This window comes from Loxodonta africana, chromosome 3, assembly GCF_030014295.1.
Source record: "Loxodonta africana isolate mLoxAfr1 chromosome 3, mLoxAfr1.hap2, whole genome shotgun sequence".
Classification (NCBI taxonomy): domain Eukaryota; kingdom Metazoa; phylum Chordata; class Mammalia; order Proboscidea; family Elephantidae; genus Loxodonta; species Loxodonta africana.
Window position 1 is genome coordinate 13,358,633 of NC_087344.1, and position 17,850 is coordinate 13,376,482.

General features: G+C 42.1%; 1 protein-coding gene across 2 annotated transcripts in view; it reads left to right on the plus strand.

Moving 5' to 3' along the window:
- The first annotated feature begins 393 nt into the window (after positions 1-393).
- The window catches only part of LOC100654644 (zinc finger protein 699-like), a 40,203-nt gene continuing 22,746 nt past the window's right edge, over positions 394-17,850 (plus strand). Inside the window, exons 1-2 of one of the 2 annotated variants that reach the window (XM_064280537.1) lie at positions 394-732; positions 2,581-2,818. In XM_064280537.1, the coding sequence (XP_064136607.1) occupies positions 2,816-2,818 (3 nt within the window). In that variant the 5' untranslated portion in view covers positions 394-732; positions 2,581-2,815. The remainder of the gene's footprint in view (positions 733-2,580; positions 2,819-17,850) is intronic. The other variant, XM_010600859.3, reaches the window with a different exon arrangement.

The following is a 17,850-nucleotide window of genomic DNA, read 5'->3' on the forward strand; positions in this document are numbered from 1 at the left end:
TAATCTCATATATGCATTTCAAAATATCTAGGCTTTTCTGTATAACCCAAAACCAAACCCATTGTTGTCCGGTCAATTCCAACTCAAAGTGACCCTATAGGACAGAGCAGAACTGTCCTCCCATAGGGTTTTCAAGGCTGTAAACCCTTACAGAAGCCGACTGCCCCATCCTTCTCCCCTGGAGCGCCTGGTGGGTTCAAACCGCAGACCTTTCGGTTAGTAGCCCAGCACTTTAACCACCACACCACCAGAGCTCCTTATTTTTCCCTGCAGAGGAAATAAAGACAATACTGGACTCATCCCAAGTCCAAGAGGAAGCCACCGAACCTCTTGGTCACTAGGTGGAGCCCTCCGGATTCTCGTACCGAGCCCCTCCCCGGCGGCACCAGGCGTCCCAGAAAGCGGAAGCGGAAGCGCACGTCCATTAGTCGCTCACCTGCTACCCCGGTGCAGTGTCAGATGCAGCCCTGAACAGGAGGGCGTGCTGAGATTTAAGGGCGCTGCTCCCGCTCTCCTGCGCTGTACTGGCCTCCCCGCCCTCCCTGGGCTCCTCCAGAGCCGCGCGACTTCCTGTACAGCGCTGTGCCCAGGCCTCCAGCCACCGCCGCTGCCTTCCCGCCGCCGAGAGCCGGCCCGCCCCGCCCTCGCCTCCCGGGCGGCGGCCGGTTTCTGCGAGCCAGGTTCCATCGGCCGAGTAGGTGGGCCGGACCTGTATCTCTCGTGTATTAACAGGTACAAATCCTCGCTAAACAAAAGTGTCTTTTCCAGACCAGCTCCACCTGGGAGGTTGTGAGAAATGCAGAGTCACGGGCCTCGTGGATGTCCGGGTTTGTCGGTCTGAGTCTAATTGCTCTGTTGCCACCTCCTCTAGTCCGCCGCTCACCAGGCTCCCCTTTGTTTTCTGCGCTGTATCGAGTCAGGACTTCTGTTCAGCATTGCTGGTCATACAGGCAGTAATATTATTGTGAGGAATAGATCCCCCTACTTTAAAATAGATGAAGAATTAAGAAACATGAGTTAGAACTAGTACGCGCATTTAGGACCATAGTTATCCCAGTTTCAGAAGATCATATTTAATAAGAGCTTCATTTCGAGGGGTTTCTTTGGCTCTAAGGCAGACATTTTCGTCATGATTTGTGTGAGGAACGCTACGGCCAACCGTCGTTGGTCTCCTGTAAAATGTGATGTGGCTGAACAAACTTCATAGAGGCGTTGAGCCATATATAGAAATCGCACACTTGGTGTTTGTCCAGTATCTTAAGGATTGGCTGAGACAGGATCTCTGGGGGACTGGATTCTGGTGATTCAGCCACAATTTCAGGGGCCAAAGAGTGGCGCTTAATGGGTTGAAGGTTTCTTGTAGCAAAACTTGGCCATACTCCCAGTGTCAGAGCAGCAAATGTTGGAAATGAGGGCAAAGTGGGAGGCATGTGTAACGAAACTAATCAAAACACTGAAACAGATCTTAGAGGGTCAGCCACACTACCGTGTTAAAAAAAGTACCTTGTTCTTTGTAATAATTATTTTAAAAAGTACTCTCAAATAAATGTGAAAATGTGTTATTAGAAACAAACAAACAGAAAAACCAAAAAACAAGCAAACAAACCAACCCATTGTAGTCGAGTTGATTCCAACTCAGTGCCCCTATTGGGCAGGGTAGAACCGGCCCAAAGGGTTTCCAGGGAGCGGCTGGTGGATTCCAACTGCCAGTCTTTTGGTTAGTTGCCAAGCTCCTCTTAATCACTGCACCACCAGAGCACCACGATTAGAAAGTCATGTTTTGCATACAGTAAATAACCAGGAACATAAAGCAGTAACACTAAATTGAGTAAGTTATGTGTGGCATCTGTAGTATGACTAGAGAATGTTTCTTTTTAAACCAAGTGTAATAATGTAAAGTGACGTATGTGTGTATCAAATCTATTGAATGTAAAAGTAGCAAAAGGGTATCATTTTCTATAGAACAGAAAATAGGAAAAATGTAGACACTGAAGAGTCAAGCAGTGGGTGCGTATATCATTTCAAAAATTTTAAGTGTCTAAATTTAAGTGCCCTCTTTGAAAAATTATTGCTAAGTCTAATGTCATTAGGAAACCCTGGTCGCGTAGTGGTTAAGTGCTACAGCTGCTAACCAAAAGGCGGGCAGTTCGAATCCACCAGGTGCTCCTTAGAAACCCTATGGAGCAGCTCTACTCTGTCCTATAGGGTCCCTGTGAGTCAGAATCCACTTGGTGGGGTGGCGGGGCGGGGGGGGGGGAGGACGCTAATGCCATTAGTATAATCTCTTTTTTTTTAGTATGTAGAATTATAGTTCATCTGAATTTTTGCTACAGAAGTAGGCCTGTTACTTTTTCTCCATTTTAATAACCAGTTGATGCAGATCCATTTACTTTAAATAAAGGTTAAGCAAGTGTGTGTTCTGGAAGGCTGAAGCTTGTTCTATTTTAAATGCAGATGCCCTCAAGGTAGACCACTGCCTGATCCTGGGAGGATCCCAGCCCAAGGAAGGAGCTAAGGCCGAGAACCTGTCACTTGCTCCTTGTTCAACACTGTCTTCCCCCTATTCTTCTTCCATTTCAGGTCCCAGGTGTGGCACAGGGAGAACTAGTCTGACCTAGGCACCTGGGGACCTAGGACGACCATCTTGCACGTCCTCGCTGTTGCAAGTAAGGATTTCAACTGCTCTGACTGACTGTGTGGACCAAACATTATTCATCTGCCTCCAAACTACCCAGCGGCTCCCACTCCCATTCCTCTTACTGCGTTGGCTTCTTGGGCTTAGAGAGGGCTAGATTCCAGAAGCTGAAGCAAGGAAATGGTGAGTACTATGGAGTACTGGGTTACTCTTACCACAAGGGGAACAGGCTAGATATGAAATGTTGGGAGACAACTTGTGTGCTATAGGACCCATTGCCCCTCACTGAGGTAGAAAGGTAGCAGAGGAGGCCAAGGTCTTGCTCCACTGTAACCGGACTCATCCTCTGCACATATGTGGTTTTTCGAGCTTTGGATGCCTGAGGTCACCTTCCTTATGTGACTCTCAGAGTTGGCTCCATGGGACATTAACACCCCCACCCTGGGCCTTGGTGCTCTGGGTCAAATGGCAGAATCTCCTGGCCAGAGCCTGAAGACAGAGTAGCTCTGGCTGAGGAGCCCCAGACCCTCCTGAGCCATCCTGTCCAATCACTGCAAACAGTGTTCTTGGGCTCCCGAGGCACTGGAGTCTTTTCTGTGTAGTTCTAAAACTACAGCCCTACCTCTCACAGTGTGTGATGAGGTTAAAAAAAAGGGGGGGGGGGGAGGTGTTAGTAGGGGAAGGCCCTGACTGTTTATGGGGTCCTGAGGGGCTTGGTGCTTTTATGACCTCACCAAAGGAATAAGACTGGGGAGTGTGTGTTCAGCTGTGTCATGAGTGGGGTCTCCAGACCTATCTTTTTTTCCAGTGGGGAGTGCTTTTGCCTTGAGGCTTCCAGGTATGTGAGAGGCATGATCCCATAGTCTAAATCCTTGTCCTCTCACTTCCCTGTGCCTAAAACTAGTATTGTTAGGTGCTGTTGAGTCAGTTCCAAGTAGCAGCTCCATGTACAACAGAATGACACACTGCCTGGTCCTGTGCTATCCTCACAATCATTGTTAAGCTTGAGTCCATTGTTGTAGCCACTGTGTGAATCCATCTCGTTCAAGGTTTTTGTCTTTTTTACTGACCCTGTACTTTACCAACCAGGGGCTGGTTCTTCTTGCTAACATGTCCAAAGTATTTGAGACGTAGTCTTGCCATCCTTGCTTCTAAGGAGCTTTTCAGCTATACTTCTTCCAGGGCAGATTTATTCATTTTTCTGGCAGTTCATGCTATAGTCAATATTCTTTGCCAACACTATAATTCAAAGGCATCAATTCATCTTCCATCTGGCAGCAGTGTACTTCAGGATAAACCTTGAAATGTTCTTTTTGATGATGAATGCAATGCTCTTCTATTCAGCTTGTCATTCCTGGCATAATAGACCATATGATTATCTGGTTCAAAACGGCTAATACCGGTCCATTTCAGCTCACTAATGCCTAGGATACTGATGTTTATGAGTTCCATTTCATTTTTGAAAACTTCCAGTTTTCCTAGATTCATACTTCATACATTCCATGTTCCGATTATTAATGGGTGTTTTGCAGCGGTTCTCATTTTGAGTCGTGCCACATCAGCAAATGAAGGTCCCGAAAGCTTGACTCCATCCATGTCATTAAGGTCGACTATTTTGAGGAGGCAGCCCTTCCCCAGTCATATTTTGAGTGCCTTACAGCCTGAGAGGCTAGTTTTCTGGCAGTATATCAGGTAGTGTTCTGCTGCTATTCGTAAGCTTTTCATTGGCTAATTTCTTTTTTAGAAAGTAGACCACCAGGTTCTTCTTCCTGGTTTGTCTTAGTCTGGATGCTTAGCTGAAACCTGTCCACCATTTGTGACCCTACTGATATTTGAATATCAGTGGCATAGCTTCCAACATCACAGCAACACACAGGCCATCGCAGTACAACAGAATCACAGATGTGTAAGGATGTGCGGTGGAGTAGGATGTATATTGTGCTGTTGCTGGGTGAAGTGTTCTATATATGTCTGTTGAGTCTGGTTGGTTTATAGTGTCATTCAGGTTCTCTTTATCCTTGTTCTTTCTAGATGTTCTGTCCAGTATTGAAAGTGGTGTGTTGAAGTCTCCAACTATTATTGTAGTGCTATCAATTTCTCTCTTCAGTTCTATCTGTATTTGCTTACATATTTTTGTGCTCTGATGTTGGGTACATATATATTTTTGATTGTTAAATCTTCTTGGTTAACTGATCCTTTTATCGCTATATAATATCCATCTTTATCTCTTCTAAAAGATTTTCTCTTAAAGTCTACTTTGTCTGATATTAAGATTGCCACCCCAGCTCTCTTTTGGTTATTATCTGCATGAAATTCTTTTTTTCTATCCTTTCACTTTCAACTTACTTGTGTTCTTAGGTCTAGGGAGCGTCTCTTTTAAACAGCGTATAGTTGGATCATGTTTTTTTAATCCATTCTGCCACTCCCTGCCTTTGACTGGAGTATTCAGCTCATTTACATTCAGCGTAATTACCGATAAGAAGTGATTTAGTTCTACCATTTGTTATTTTTTGAGTGTCTTAAGCCTTCTCTTTGTCCTTCACTACTGCTTACTTTTGTGTTTTGTGGGTTTATTGTAGTGAGCCATTTGGGTTCCCTTCTCCTTTCCTTTCGTGCATGTTTTTTAGATATTTTCTTAGTGGTTACCATGAATATTACATTTAACAGCTTGTATTTATAACATTCTGGTATAAGTTGGTCGCTATGAGTTTGAATCAACTCCATGGCAGCGGGCAGGGCAGTGTAAGTTGGTGTCAACTTAACTTCAGTAACATACAAGAAGTTATATATCTATACCATTCCTCTTCCCCCTTGCTGTAGTTATCACTAATTGTGTCTTCATATTTCATGTGCCCTTAACATAATTTATACTTGCTTTTCATATATTGGTTATTAAGAAACATGGAGAACATCACAATTAGAATTGTCAAGCACAGATACCTTACTACTAACCCTTATACTCGTTCAAACATTTCCTTTATTAGGGATCTATCTTAGTTATTTAGTGCTGCTATAAAAGAAATACCACAGGCAGATTTCTTAACAAAGAGAAATTTATTCTCTCACTGTCAAGTAGGGTACAAGTCCAAATTCAGGGCATCAGCTCCAGGGGAAGCCTTACTCTCTCTGCTGGCTCTGGAGGAAGGTCCCTGTCATCAATATTCCCTTGGTCTAGGAGCGTCTGTGCTCAGGAACCCCAGTTTTAAAGCATGCACTCTGCTCCCGGTGCTTGCTTCTCTCTTTTATATCGCAAAAGAGATTGGCTTAAGACACAATGTAATCTTGAGAATTGAATCCTGCCTCATTAACATAACTGCCACAAATCTCATTTCATTAACATCATAGAGATAGGATTTACAATGCACAGGAAAATCCCATCAGATGACAAAGTGGTTGACAATCACACCATATTGGGAATCATGGCCTAGCTAAATTGATACACATATTTGTCAGGGGCACAGTGCAATCCATGACAGGATCTTTTTTTTTTTTTTTGTATACCTTTGCATTACTTTCTAGTGTCTTTTCCCTTCCATCTACAGCATTCCCCTTGGTATTTTTTGTAGGGCCAGTCTGGTGGATAGGAACACTCAAAGATTCTGTTTATCTGGGGATATTTTAATTTTACTGTCATTCTTGAGGTATAGTTTTGCTGGATATAGTGTTCTTGTTTGACAGTTTTTTTTTTTCTTTCAGTACTTTAAAAATATCATTCCATTGCTTCTGGCTGCCATTGTTTCTGAAGAGACATCGTCTCAGTCTTTTTGAGTATTCCTTGTATGTGACTATTTGCTTCTCTCTCACTGTTTTCAGGATTCTCTGTTTAATTTTTAAGAGCCTATGATGTGTCTTGGTGTAGATCTTTTGGGTTTATCCTGCTTGGGGTTCTTTGAGCTTCTTGGATTTATAGATGCATGTTTCTTGGTGTAGATCTCTTTGGGTTTATCCTGCTTGGGGTTTTTTGAGCTTCTTGGATTTGTAGATGCATGTTCTTCATTAGGCTGGGGAAATTTTCTGTCATTTCTTTAAACATTCTTTCTGTCTCTCTCTTCCATCTCCTTCTGGAATTCCTGTAATTCATATGTTAGGTTTCTTGTTGTTGCTATGAGTCGGAATCGACTCAATGGCATGGGGCTGGTTGTACCATAATTCTATTAAACAGCTCAGCCTTCTTGAGTCTCTGTTCTTATTGCTCTTCAGCCTCTGTAATTTTAATGATCCTATCCTCTAATTTGCTGATTTTTCTTCTGCCTGATTAAATGTGCTGGTAAGTTTTCTGTTGTGTTTGTAATTTCATTTATTGTCCCTTTCAGTTGCAGTATCTCTTTTTTAGATCCTCATTTTGTTCTTGCATTCTTTTCTTTATTTCTTTTAGCTTTTTGTCTGTTTTCCTTTTGGTTTTTAATTATGTTTGACGTTGTTTTATTATAGTCTTCCTTTTTTTTCGTTTTTTGATTATCCCTAGATGTTCTTTCATTCCCTTTGTCATGTTCATTTGGATGGGTCATTTTTTTCTCTGTTCTTCATGTGTCTTGTGATTTTTTTTGTTGGGTCTTTGGAACGTTTGAGGGTGTTATCTCTCTCAGTTCAGTTATCCCCAGTATTTGGTGATTTTACCTGCACTACTTTCTGCATAAAACTTAGGTGGGCAAAGCCTTCAGCCTTGGCTTACTGTTTTCTCTCCACCCCTGTGATAGCTCCTTTTCCATCCCTGGTTTAATTAGGATTCAAAAGTTTCAGATCTCAATTTTCAGTCTCTCCCAAACACACTAGAAGACACTCTGTGTTCAGTCTTCCCACCAGCTGGCACTGCCACTCAGGCGAGATACTGTGTAGTAATCAATCTGTCCACCATGAGGCACATCTTTTGTCTGATTATTACTCCCTTCACTTATCTGTTTCTGTGACGACGTTTTTAGTCAGAGAACCCACACGCAGTAACTTCCCTTTCGGGCTGGGGTCTTGCCCTCCTATTTTGCCTGATGTTTCCCTGCTCTTTGTGGGTTACTTTTATCTGAGCTGCCTTTGAGGGGAAGCACAAGCGGACTTTCCTCTGTTTCAAGAGGAAGAGGATCTGGCACTCTCCAGAAGAACCTCCAAGAGATGTATCTTGTTGGTTTCAGAGCCCCAGTGGCCGTGTGGTGGTTGGGGGGCATTCTTCTCTCAGGTGACCGTACTCCTGGCTCCACTTTAAGGGACCTTTTTGTGTAGGAGTTTCCATCAGTTCAGCAGCTGACAGTTACTGGATAGGGGAGGGATTGTCACACTCTGAATGGACTCCTAGGGAGGTCTGCCTTGTTGCTGTCAGAGTCCGCCCCATAGTATGTTGGCTGTGGGTGTAGCCTTCACTCAAGATGCCTGCTTCCTAGCATGCAGCAGTCTTAGCAGTCCTCAGTGTTGACTGGCAGGGGAAGTAGACAGATCCAGGTTCCTTCCCAGGGAAGGCTGTCCTATTGGTTTCAGAGGCCTGAGCTATGGGGTGCACAGAGAGGCAGGTAGAGTACTGACTGTGGTAGCACACTGCACTCCAGGGGCCTTCTGTAGCAATTTGCAACACCCTGGCAACCAATGGTTACCAGGTGGGGATGGGGGTGTTACATTTTGGGCAGATTCCCATGGAGGCCTGCATTATTGCTGTCAGTACCCCTTTCCCCCAGTATATTGTTGGCTGTGAATGGCAGCTTCCACTCGAGATGCCTGCTTGCTAGCACACAGCAGTCTCAGACAGTAGTCCTCAGCACCAATTGGAAGTGGGGCCAGACTAACACAAACTGACCCCTAGGGAGGTTTGTCTTGTTGGTTTCAGAGACCTGAGCTATGGGGTGCCTAGTGAGGCAGGTAGCAGACTCCACTCTAGGGGTTTTCTGTAGCAGTTCACTTCAGGCTTGCAGATAACAGTGTCTAGGTGGGAGGGGTCGTCATGCTCTTAACAGACCCCCAGGAAGATCTTGTTCCTATCAGAGCACCCCTGTAGTATGGTGACTGTGGGTGTAGCCTGCACTTAAGATGCATGCTTGCTAGTACACGGGAGCCTCAGTCAGCAGTCCTCAGTGGCGACCAGAAGCGGGAGCAAGCAGATCTAGCTGACTCCCCAGGAGGTCTGTCCTATTGGTTTCAAAGGCCTGAGCCATGGGGTGCTCAGGGAGCAGGTAGAATGTTGAGTATGAGAGCAGGTGCCACTTCAGGAGGACTTCTGTAGGAGTTCACAGTAGGCTTGCAGCCAACAGTGTCCAGGTGGGGGAGTTGCTGGCATACTCTATATGGACCCCTGGGAAGATATGCCTTATTGATTTTAGAGCAGAAGCTGTCTCTTTGTACGAGCAGGGGTTGTGATGGCTAGGGAAACAGGCTCTTTTTCTGGGGCCACTTCCCCCATATCATAGCTACCTGTGCAGCTGGGGGGAGGGGCAGGGAATGGTAGAAGTGGTTTTTCCTACATATGTATGCAACTCATTGCTGATTCCTTGATTCTTACCTGTCCACCATTCCCATTGCTTTCCTCTGCTCCCCGGTTCAGACTCTGTCAAAGCCGAGGGCTGTTTTCTTGTATTTCTTGTCGTGTTTGTGGGGGAGGGTCAGAATGATGGTCTGTTTACACCACCATCTTCCTAGAGTTTCTCCTTTCACAGGTTTTTGTAGATGTTCTTCATCAAGTTGAGGGCATTAATTTCTTTTCCTCCTTTGTTCAGAATATTTATTATGAATTCGATTTTGTCATATTCTTCTATTTATGTTCTGTTCTATTGGCTTCTATTTGTAGAATTTTTCTTCTTTAGGCTGCTGATGTGATAGATTACACTGATTTCTGAGGCTGAACCAGTCTTGCATACCTGGAATAAATCTTGTGGTACTTTGCTGGATTTGATTTCCTAATATTTTGTTGATGGATTTTCTGTCTGTGTTCATGAGAGAGATTGGTTTGTAGTTTTCTTTTAATATCTAAGTTTGATTTTAGTATTTGATTGATACTGGCCTCTTAAAATTAGTTTGGATGTATTCCCTCTGTTCCTGTTTTCTGGAAGAGATAGTAAACAATTGGTATACTTTGTCAATTAAATATTCGGTAGAATTCATCAGTGGAGCCATTTGAGCCTGGAGATTTCTGCTTTGGGAGGTTTTTTACTTATTCGTTTAAATTTTTTTTTTAACAGTTTTAGAACTGTTTGGATTATCCACTTTTCCTAGTTTATGTTTTGGTACGTAGTGTTTTCCACGGAATTGGTCCATCTCATCCAGTTTTAAAGTTTGTGGGCATAGAGTTGTTCATAAGAATCCTTTATTATCCTTTTAAGGTCTGTAGGATTAGGGTAAATGGCCCCTCTTTCACTTCTGATATTAGTAATTTGTGTCTTCACTCTTTTTCTCTGAGTTGGCGTAACTAGAGAGGTTTATCAGTTTTACTGATCTTTTCAAAGAACCAGCTTTTGATTTTGACTCTATTGATTTTCTGTTTTCATTTTTATTGATTTGTTCTCTAATTTTTATTATTTCTTTTCTTCTGCTTACTTTGGACTCAGTTTGGTCTTCTTTTTCTATTTTCCTATGATGGAAGCTTAGGTTACTGGTATTAGATCTTTCTTATTTTCTAATATGTGCATTCAATGCTGTAAATTTCCATCTGACCACTGCTTTCACTGCATCCCACAAATTTTGATTAGTTGTATATTTATTTTCACTTTGCTAATGTATCTTTTAATTTCTCTTGAGACTTTTTTTGCCCCAAGTATTACTTAGAAGTGTGTTGTTATTTTGGGATTTTCCATTTATCTTTCTCTTATCGATTTATAGTTTAACTCTTTTGTGGTCTGAGCACATACTTTTTGTGATTTCTAATCCTTTAAATTTGGTAATTTGTGTCTGGTGGCCCAGAATGTAGTCTCTCTCAGTGAATGTTCCCAGTGAGCTTGGGAAGAATGTGTATTGTGTTGTTTCTTGATAACATATAAATGTCAATTATATCCACTTGATTGGTGGTGTTGTTAGTTCAGATATGTTCTTGTCGATTTTTTGCCTGCTGGATCTGTTAATTACTGATACAGAGTTACTGAAGTCTCCATTTATAATAGTGGATTTGTTTGTCTTTGTGGTTTGATTAGATTTTGTCTCATGTATTTTGGTGCTCTGTTAGGCACATATACATTACGAGTTGTTATCACTTTGAAGATTTGACCTTTTTTGGTAGTGTACTGTTTAAGCACTTGGTTGCTGATCAGAAGGTTGGCTGTTCAAACCAAGCCAGTGACTGTGGGAGAAAGACATGGCAATCTGCTTTTATAAAGATTGCAGCCAAGAAAACCCAATGGGGCTGTTCTACTCTGTCACATGGAGTCACTAGGAGTCAGAATTGAATTGAAGACACCTAACAACAACAACATATAGTGCCCCTCTTTATCGCTTATCTTACCCTTTGTTGTGAAAACAGCTGTATGAAATTAATGTAGCTACTCCATCTTTCGAGTTTATTTTACTTTTAACGTGTCTGTGTCTTTATATTTAAAGTGACTTTCTTGTGTGCGATATAGTCTCTGTGTATAATTGGTGTATTTAGACAACTGATACTTAAAGTGACTATTGATAGTTTTGGTTGAATCACCTTTCTTTGGAATAGGCGTAAATATGGAGCTCTTCCAGCCAGTTGGCCAGGTAGCTGTCTTCCAAATTTCTTGGCATAGATGAGTGAGTGCTTCCAGCACTGCATCTGGCTGTTGAAACATTTCAGTCATTTCACATAAGTAAAATTTTGCTGAAGATCATTCAGAAACGGTTGCAGCAATACATCTACAAGGAACTGCCAGAAATTCAAGCAGGGTTCAGGATAGGATGTAGAACCAGGGATGTCATTGCTGATGTCAGATGGATTTTGGCTGAAAGCAGAGAATAAGGAAGACCCTCAACAAGATGGATTGACACAGTAGCTGCAACAGTGGGCTCAAGCATAATGATTGTGAAATGGTGCAGGACTGGGCAGTGTTTGATTTTGTTGTACATGGGGTCACTATGAGTCAGAACCTTACAACCACAACATTTATATAGTTGGATTAGTATTTACCATGCTTGTTATTGTTTTCTCTTCATTGTCCTTGTTCTTTGTTTTCTTTTTGTCTTTCACCCTTTTTTTTGCCTCCTTTGGTTTTGTTGTTGTTAGCTGTTAGGTGCCGTTGAGTCAGTTCTGATTCATAGCGACCCTGTGCGCAACAGAACGAAACACTGCTCAGTCCTGCACCATCCTCACAATCGTTATGTTGAGCTCATTGTTGCAGCCACTGTGACAGTCCGCCTTATTGAGGGTCTTCTTCTTTTCTGCTGACCCTGTACTTTGCAAAGCATGATGTCCCTCTCCAGGAACTGATCCCTCCTGACAACATGTCCGAAGTATATAAGACACAGTCTCGCCATCCTTGCTTCTAAGGAGCATTCTGGTTGTACTTCTTCCAGGACAGATTTGTTCGTTCTTTTGGCAGTCCATGGTATATTGAATATTCTTCACCAACACAACAATTCAAAAGTGTCAATTCTTCTTCGGTCTTCCTTATTCATTATATAGCTTTCACATGCATATGATGCAATTGAAAATACTATGGCTTGGGTCAGGCGCACCTTAGTCTTCAAGGTGACACCTTTGCTGTTCACCACTTTAAAGAGGTCCTTTGCAGCAGGTTTACCCAATGCGATGCATCTTTTGATTTCTCGATTGCTGCTTCCATGGCTGTTGATTGTGGAGCCAAGTAAAATGAAATCCTTGAGAACTTCAGTCTTTTCTCCATTTATCATGATGTTCCTCATTGATCCAGTTGTGAAGATTTTTGTTTTCTTTATGTTGAGGTGCAATCCATACTGAAGGCTGTGGTCTGCGATCTTCATTAGCAAGTGCTTCAAGTCTTCACTTTCAGCAATCAAGGTTGTGTCATCTGCATACTGCAAGTTGTTAATGAGCCTTCCTCCAATCCTGATGTCCCATTCTTTTTCATATAGTCCAGCTTCTCGGATTATTTGCTCAGCATACAGATTGAATAAATATGGTGAAAGGATACGACCCTGATACACACCTTTCCTGACTTTAAACCACTCCGTTTCCACTTTTTCTGTCCAAACAACTGCCTCTTGATCTATGTAAAGGTTCCTCATGAGCACCATTAAGTGTTCTGGAATTCCCATTCTTCACAATGTTATCCATAATTTGTTGTGATCTATACAGTCGAATGCCTTTGCATAGTCAATAAAACACAGGTAAACATCCTTGTGATATTCTTTGCTTTCAGCCAGGATCCATCTGACATCAGCAATGGTATCCCTGGTTCCACGTCCTCTTCTGAAACCAGCCTGAATTTCTGGTAGTTCCCTGTGTATGTTCTGCTGCCGCCGTTTTTGAATGATCTTTAGCAAAATTTTGCTTACATGTGATATTAATGATACTGTTCTATAATCTCCACATTCGGTTGGATCACTTTTCTTGGGAATAGGCATAAATATGGATTTCTTCCAATCACTTGGCCAGGAAGCTGTCTTCCATATTTCTTGGCATAGACGAGTGAGCACCTCCAGCATTGCACCTGTTTGTTGAAACATCTCAGTTGATATTCTGTCAGTTCCTGGAGCCTTGTTTTTCGCCAATGACTTCAGTGCACCTTGGAGCTCTTCCTTCAGCACTATCGGTTCTTGATCACATGGCACCTCTTGAAATGGTTGAATATCGACTAATTCTTTTTGGTATACTGACTCTGTGTATTCCTTTTATCTTCTTTTGATGCTTCCTGTGTAATTTAATATTTTCCCCATGGAATCCTTCACTATTGCAACTCGAGGCTTGAATTTTTTCTTCAGTTCTTTCAGCTCGAGAAACTCCAAGCATGTTCTTTTTTGGTTTTCTAGCTCCAGCTCTTTGCACATGTCATTATAATACTTTGTCTTCTTGAGCCGCTCTTTGAAATTTTCTGTTCAGTTCCTCTGCTATTCATGAGGTTTTCACTGGCTAATTCTTTTCAGAAATTGACTGCTGGGCGCTTCTTCCTAGTCTGTCTTAGTCTGGAAGCTTATCTGAAACCTGTCCTCCATGGGTGACCCTGCTGGCATCTGAATACCAGTGGCATAGCTTCCAGCATCGCAGCAACACCCAAACCCCCACGGTACGACAAGCTGGCAGACAGGAGGGGGCCCTTAGGTTTTAGCTGAACTTTATATTTGGTCCGATATGCTACGTTTTCAGTGTATCAATTTTATGTCTGTTTTTACTTTCTTAGTGATTGCCCTAACTGGTGCCATGAAGTTGATTTCGCTTAATGGTTACCCCATGTGCTTCAGACTTGGAATGCAGGAACTGCACTCCATGTGGTTTACTTGACTGTGATGTTACAGAAGTGTAGGTCACTGGGCTTCCCTTCAACAGCACTGCTAGGTGGATTCAAATGGACAGCCTTTCAGTTAGCGGCCAAGCACATAACTGGTTACACCATCCAAGGTCCTAGTGGTTGCCCTAGAGGTTGCAATATATATTTACAACTAATTCCAATTCATTTTGAAGTAACAACAGCTATTGCAAGTACTTTATAACTGTACCTTTGGAAACCCTGGTGGTATAGTGGTTAAGAGCTATGGCTGCTAACCAAAAGGTTGGCAGTTCTAATCCACCAGGCACTCCTTGGAAACCCTATGGGTCAGTTCTTCTCTGTCCCGTAGGGTCACTATGAGTCGGAATTGACTCGATGGCCACAGGTTTTTTGGTTTTATAACTGCAGTCAGTTTCTCCCTCTGTCCCTAATAGTATTACTGTCATTCATTTCACTTATCCATAAATTGTTATCTTGGAGTACATTGTTGCTATTATTTTGAAGAAATTATTAAATGTTAGATCAATTAAGATAAAGGTGAAAGATTTTCATGTTACCTTCAATTATTCATTCTCTAATGCATATCCTTTCCTTATGCAGATCTGAGTTTTTTGATCCATATCATTTCCCTCCTCTCTGAAAAACTTACTTTAATGGTTCTTGCAAGGGAGGGCTGCTGGCAGTAAATTCTGTCAGTTTTTGTTTATCTCGAAACAATGTTTCTCCTTCACTCAAAAAGATTTCTTTGTTGTGGTGAAAAATATATAACAAAACATTTGCAGATTAAACAATTTTTACAGGTATATTTTGCTGACATTAATTACACTCATCATGCTGTGCAACTGTTACCACTATCTTTTTCTAAGTTATTTCACCAACGTTAATAGAAACTCCATGCCTCCTGTACCAATCCTCACAATCCTTGCCCTGTTGGAGCCCATTGTTGCAGCCAATGTGTTAGCCCATCTCGTTGAGGGTCTTCCTCTTTTTTGCTGACCCTTTACTTTACCAAGCACAGTGTCCTTCTCCAGGGAGTGATCTCTGCTGATAACATGTCCATAGTATGTGAGCCAACGTCTCACCATCCTTGCTTTTAAGGAGCGTTCTGGCTGTACTTGTTCCAAGACAGATGTATTTTTTTTTTTTTTTAATTGCACTTTAGATGAAGGTTTACAGAGCAAACTGAGTTTCTCATTAAACAATTAATACACATATTGTGACACTGGTTGCCAACCTCATGACACGTCAACACTCTCCCCTTCTTGACCTTGGGTTTCCCATTACCAGCTTTCCTGTCCCCTCCTACCTTCTCATTCTTGCCCCTGAGCTGGTGTACCCGTTCAGCTCGTCTAATCTTTGGCTGAAGGGTTGAACCTCAGGAGTGACTTCATTACTGAGCTGTAAAGGTGTCCGGGGGCCATACCCTTGACGTTTCTCCAGTCTCTGTCAGACCAGTAAGTCTGGTATTTTTTTTTTTGTGTGTGTGAGTTAGAATTTTGTTCTAAGATGTGTTCATTCTTCTGGCATTACATGGTATATTCAGTGTTCTTCGCCAACACCATTAATTCAAAGGCATCAATAATTCTTCAGTCTTCCTTATTCATTGTGTAGCTTTTGCATGCATATGAGGCGATTGAAAATACCATGGCTTGGATCAGGGGCACCTTAGTCCTTAAAGTGACATGTTTGCTTTTGAACACTTTAAAGACTTGTTTTGCAGCACATTTGCCCAATGCAATACATCATTTGATTTCTTTCTTTTTTTTTTATTGTGCTTTAGATGAAGGTTTATAGAGCAAATTAGTTTCTCATTAAACAATCAACACTCATACTGTTTTGTGACATTAGTTGCCAACCCCACGACTTGTCAGTACTCTCACCTTCTCGACCTTGGGTTCCCCATTTCCATTCGTTCAGATTTCCAGTCCCTCCTTACCCTTTTGTCCATGCCCCTGGGCTGGTGTGCCCATTTAGTCTCATATACATGGTCGAAGTATGTGTATTATTGTTTGTTTTATGGACCTGTCTAATCTTTTGACTGAAGGGTGAACCTCAGAAGTGACTTCAATACTGAGTTAAAAAGGTATCCAGGGGCCATACTCTCGGGGTTTCTCCAGCCTCTGTCAGACGAGTAAGTCTGGTCTTTTTTGTGTGTGTTTGAATTTTGTTCTACATTTTTCTCCAGCTCTGTCTGGGAACCCTCTATTGTGATCCCTGTCAGAGCAGTCAGTGGTGGTAGCTGGGCACCATCTAGTTGTGCTGAACTTAGTCTGGTGGAGGCTGTGGTAGTTGTGCTCCATAGGTCTGTCATTTGATTTCTTGACTGCTGCTTCCATTGGTGTTGATTGTGGTTGTAAGTAAAATGAAACCTAATCAGACAGTGCTCCACTGCTACTCATAAGGTTTTCAAGGCCAGTGTTTTTAGAAGTAGATCGCCAGTCCTTCATCCTAGCCTTCTTAGTCTGGAAGCTCTGTTGAAACCTGACCCCCATGGGTGACCCTGTTGGTATTTGAAATACTGGTGGCATAGCTTCCAGAGTCACAGCAACACACAAGCCACCACAGCACGACAGGCTGACAGATGAGTAGTGGATGGTCTCTATATATTTATTTTATATATGTGAAATCATACAGTATTTTTCCTTTTCTGAGTGACTTAGTCAGCGTTATGTTTTCAAGGTTCATCCACGCTGCAGCTTATATGAAGACTTCATTTCTGTTTGTGACTGAGTAATATTCCTAAAGCATTTAGGTTTTTTTCTACCTTTTTGGGTATTATGAATCGTTGCAATGAACATTGGTGTACAGGTTTCTGCTTGCATTCTTACTTTCAATACTTTTGAATATAACCTAGGATTGGAATGTTAGTTCTGTGTTTAGCTTTTTGAGGAACTGGCAAATGGTTTTCCACAGTGGCTGTACTGTTTTGCATTCCCATCAGATATAAAACCAAAACCCAGTGCCGTCGAGTCAATTACGAATCATGGAAACCGTATAGGACAGAGTAGAACTGCTCCATAGAGTTTCCAAGGAGCGCCTGGTGGATTTGAACTGCCGACCTTTTGGTTAGCAGCCATAGCACTTAACCATTACGCCACCAGGGTTTCTAGCAAATATAAGTATTCCAATTTCTCCACATTCTTGCCAAAACTTTTTGTTAGTTTTTTTTTTTTTTTTTTTCCCGCTTTTGAAGTATAATTTTTCTGGATGTAGAATTTTAGGTTGATTTCCCCCCCGCAACATTAATTATTTTACTCCATTCTCTTCTTGCTTGCATGGTTTCTTAAGAAAATTCTGGTGGCATCCTTAACTGCACTCTTCTATAGAAGCCCCTTCTGGCTTCTTTTAGTATTTTTTCTTTGATATTCTTTAATTAAACAAGCCTCGATGTAGTTTTTTGGTATTCGTTGTTTTGGTGTTCTCTGAACTTACTAGATCTGTGGTTTGGTGTCTTTCATTAATTTATGTAAAATCCTCAGACATTATTGTCTCAAATATTTCTTTAGTTTCCCCTTTTTTTTTTTTTTCTTGTATTCCAAGTAATTGTACCACAGTTCTTGGATATTTCATTCCAGTTTTTCATTCTGTTTTCTTTTTGCGTTTCAGTTTTGAAAGTTTCCATATCTTCAAGTTCCCTGATTCTTTCCTTGCTTCGTACAGCCCTTTGTTGAACTTATGTGGTGTTATTATTTGGTGTAGCTTTTCTAGCCATTGTCTTGTAACTCCCACCCAGGTCGTTGGGTGAGACTGTGTGATAGGGTGATTGTGGCTCACCACGGGGAGTGGTCAGTTTTGCCTTAAAAGAGAGCCAATTCCAGAGCAGTGAGGAGGATCCTACTATCACCAAGGAAGAACAACCAGGAGTGGAGAGTGCATCCTTTGGACCTGGGA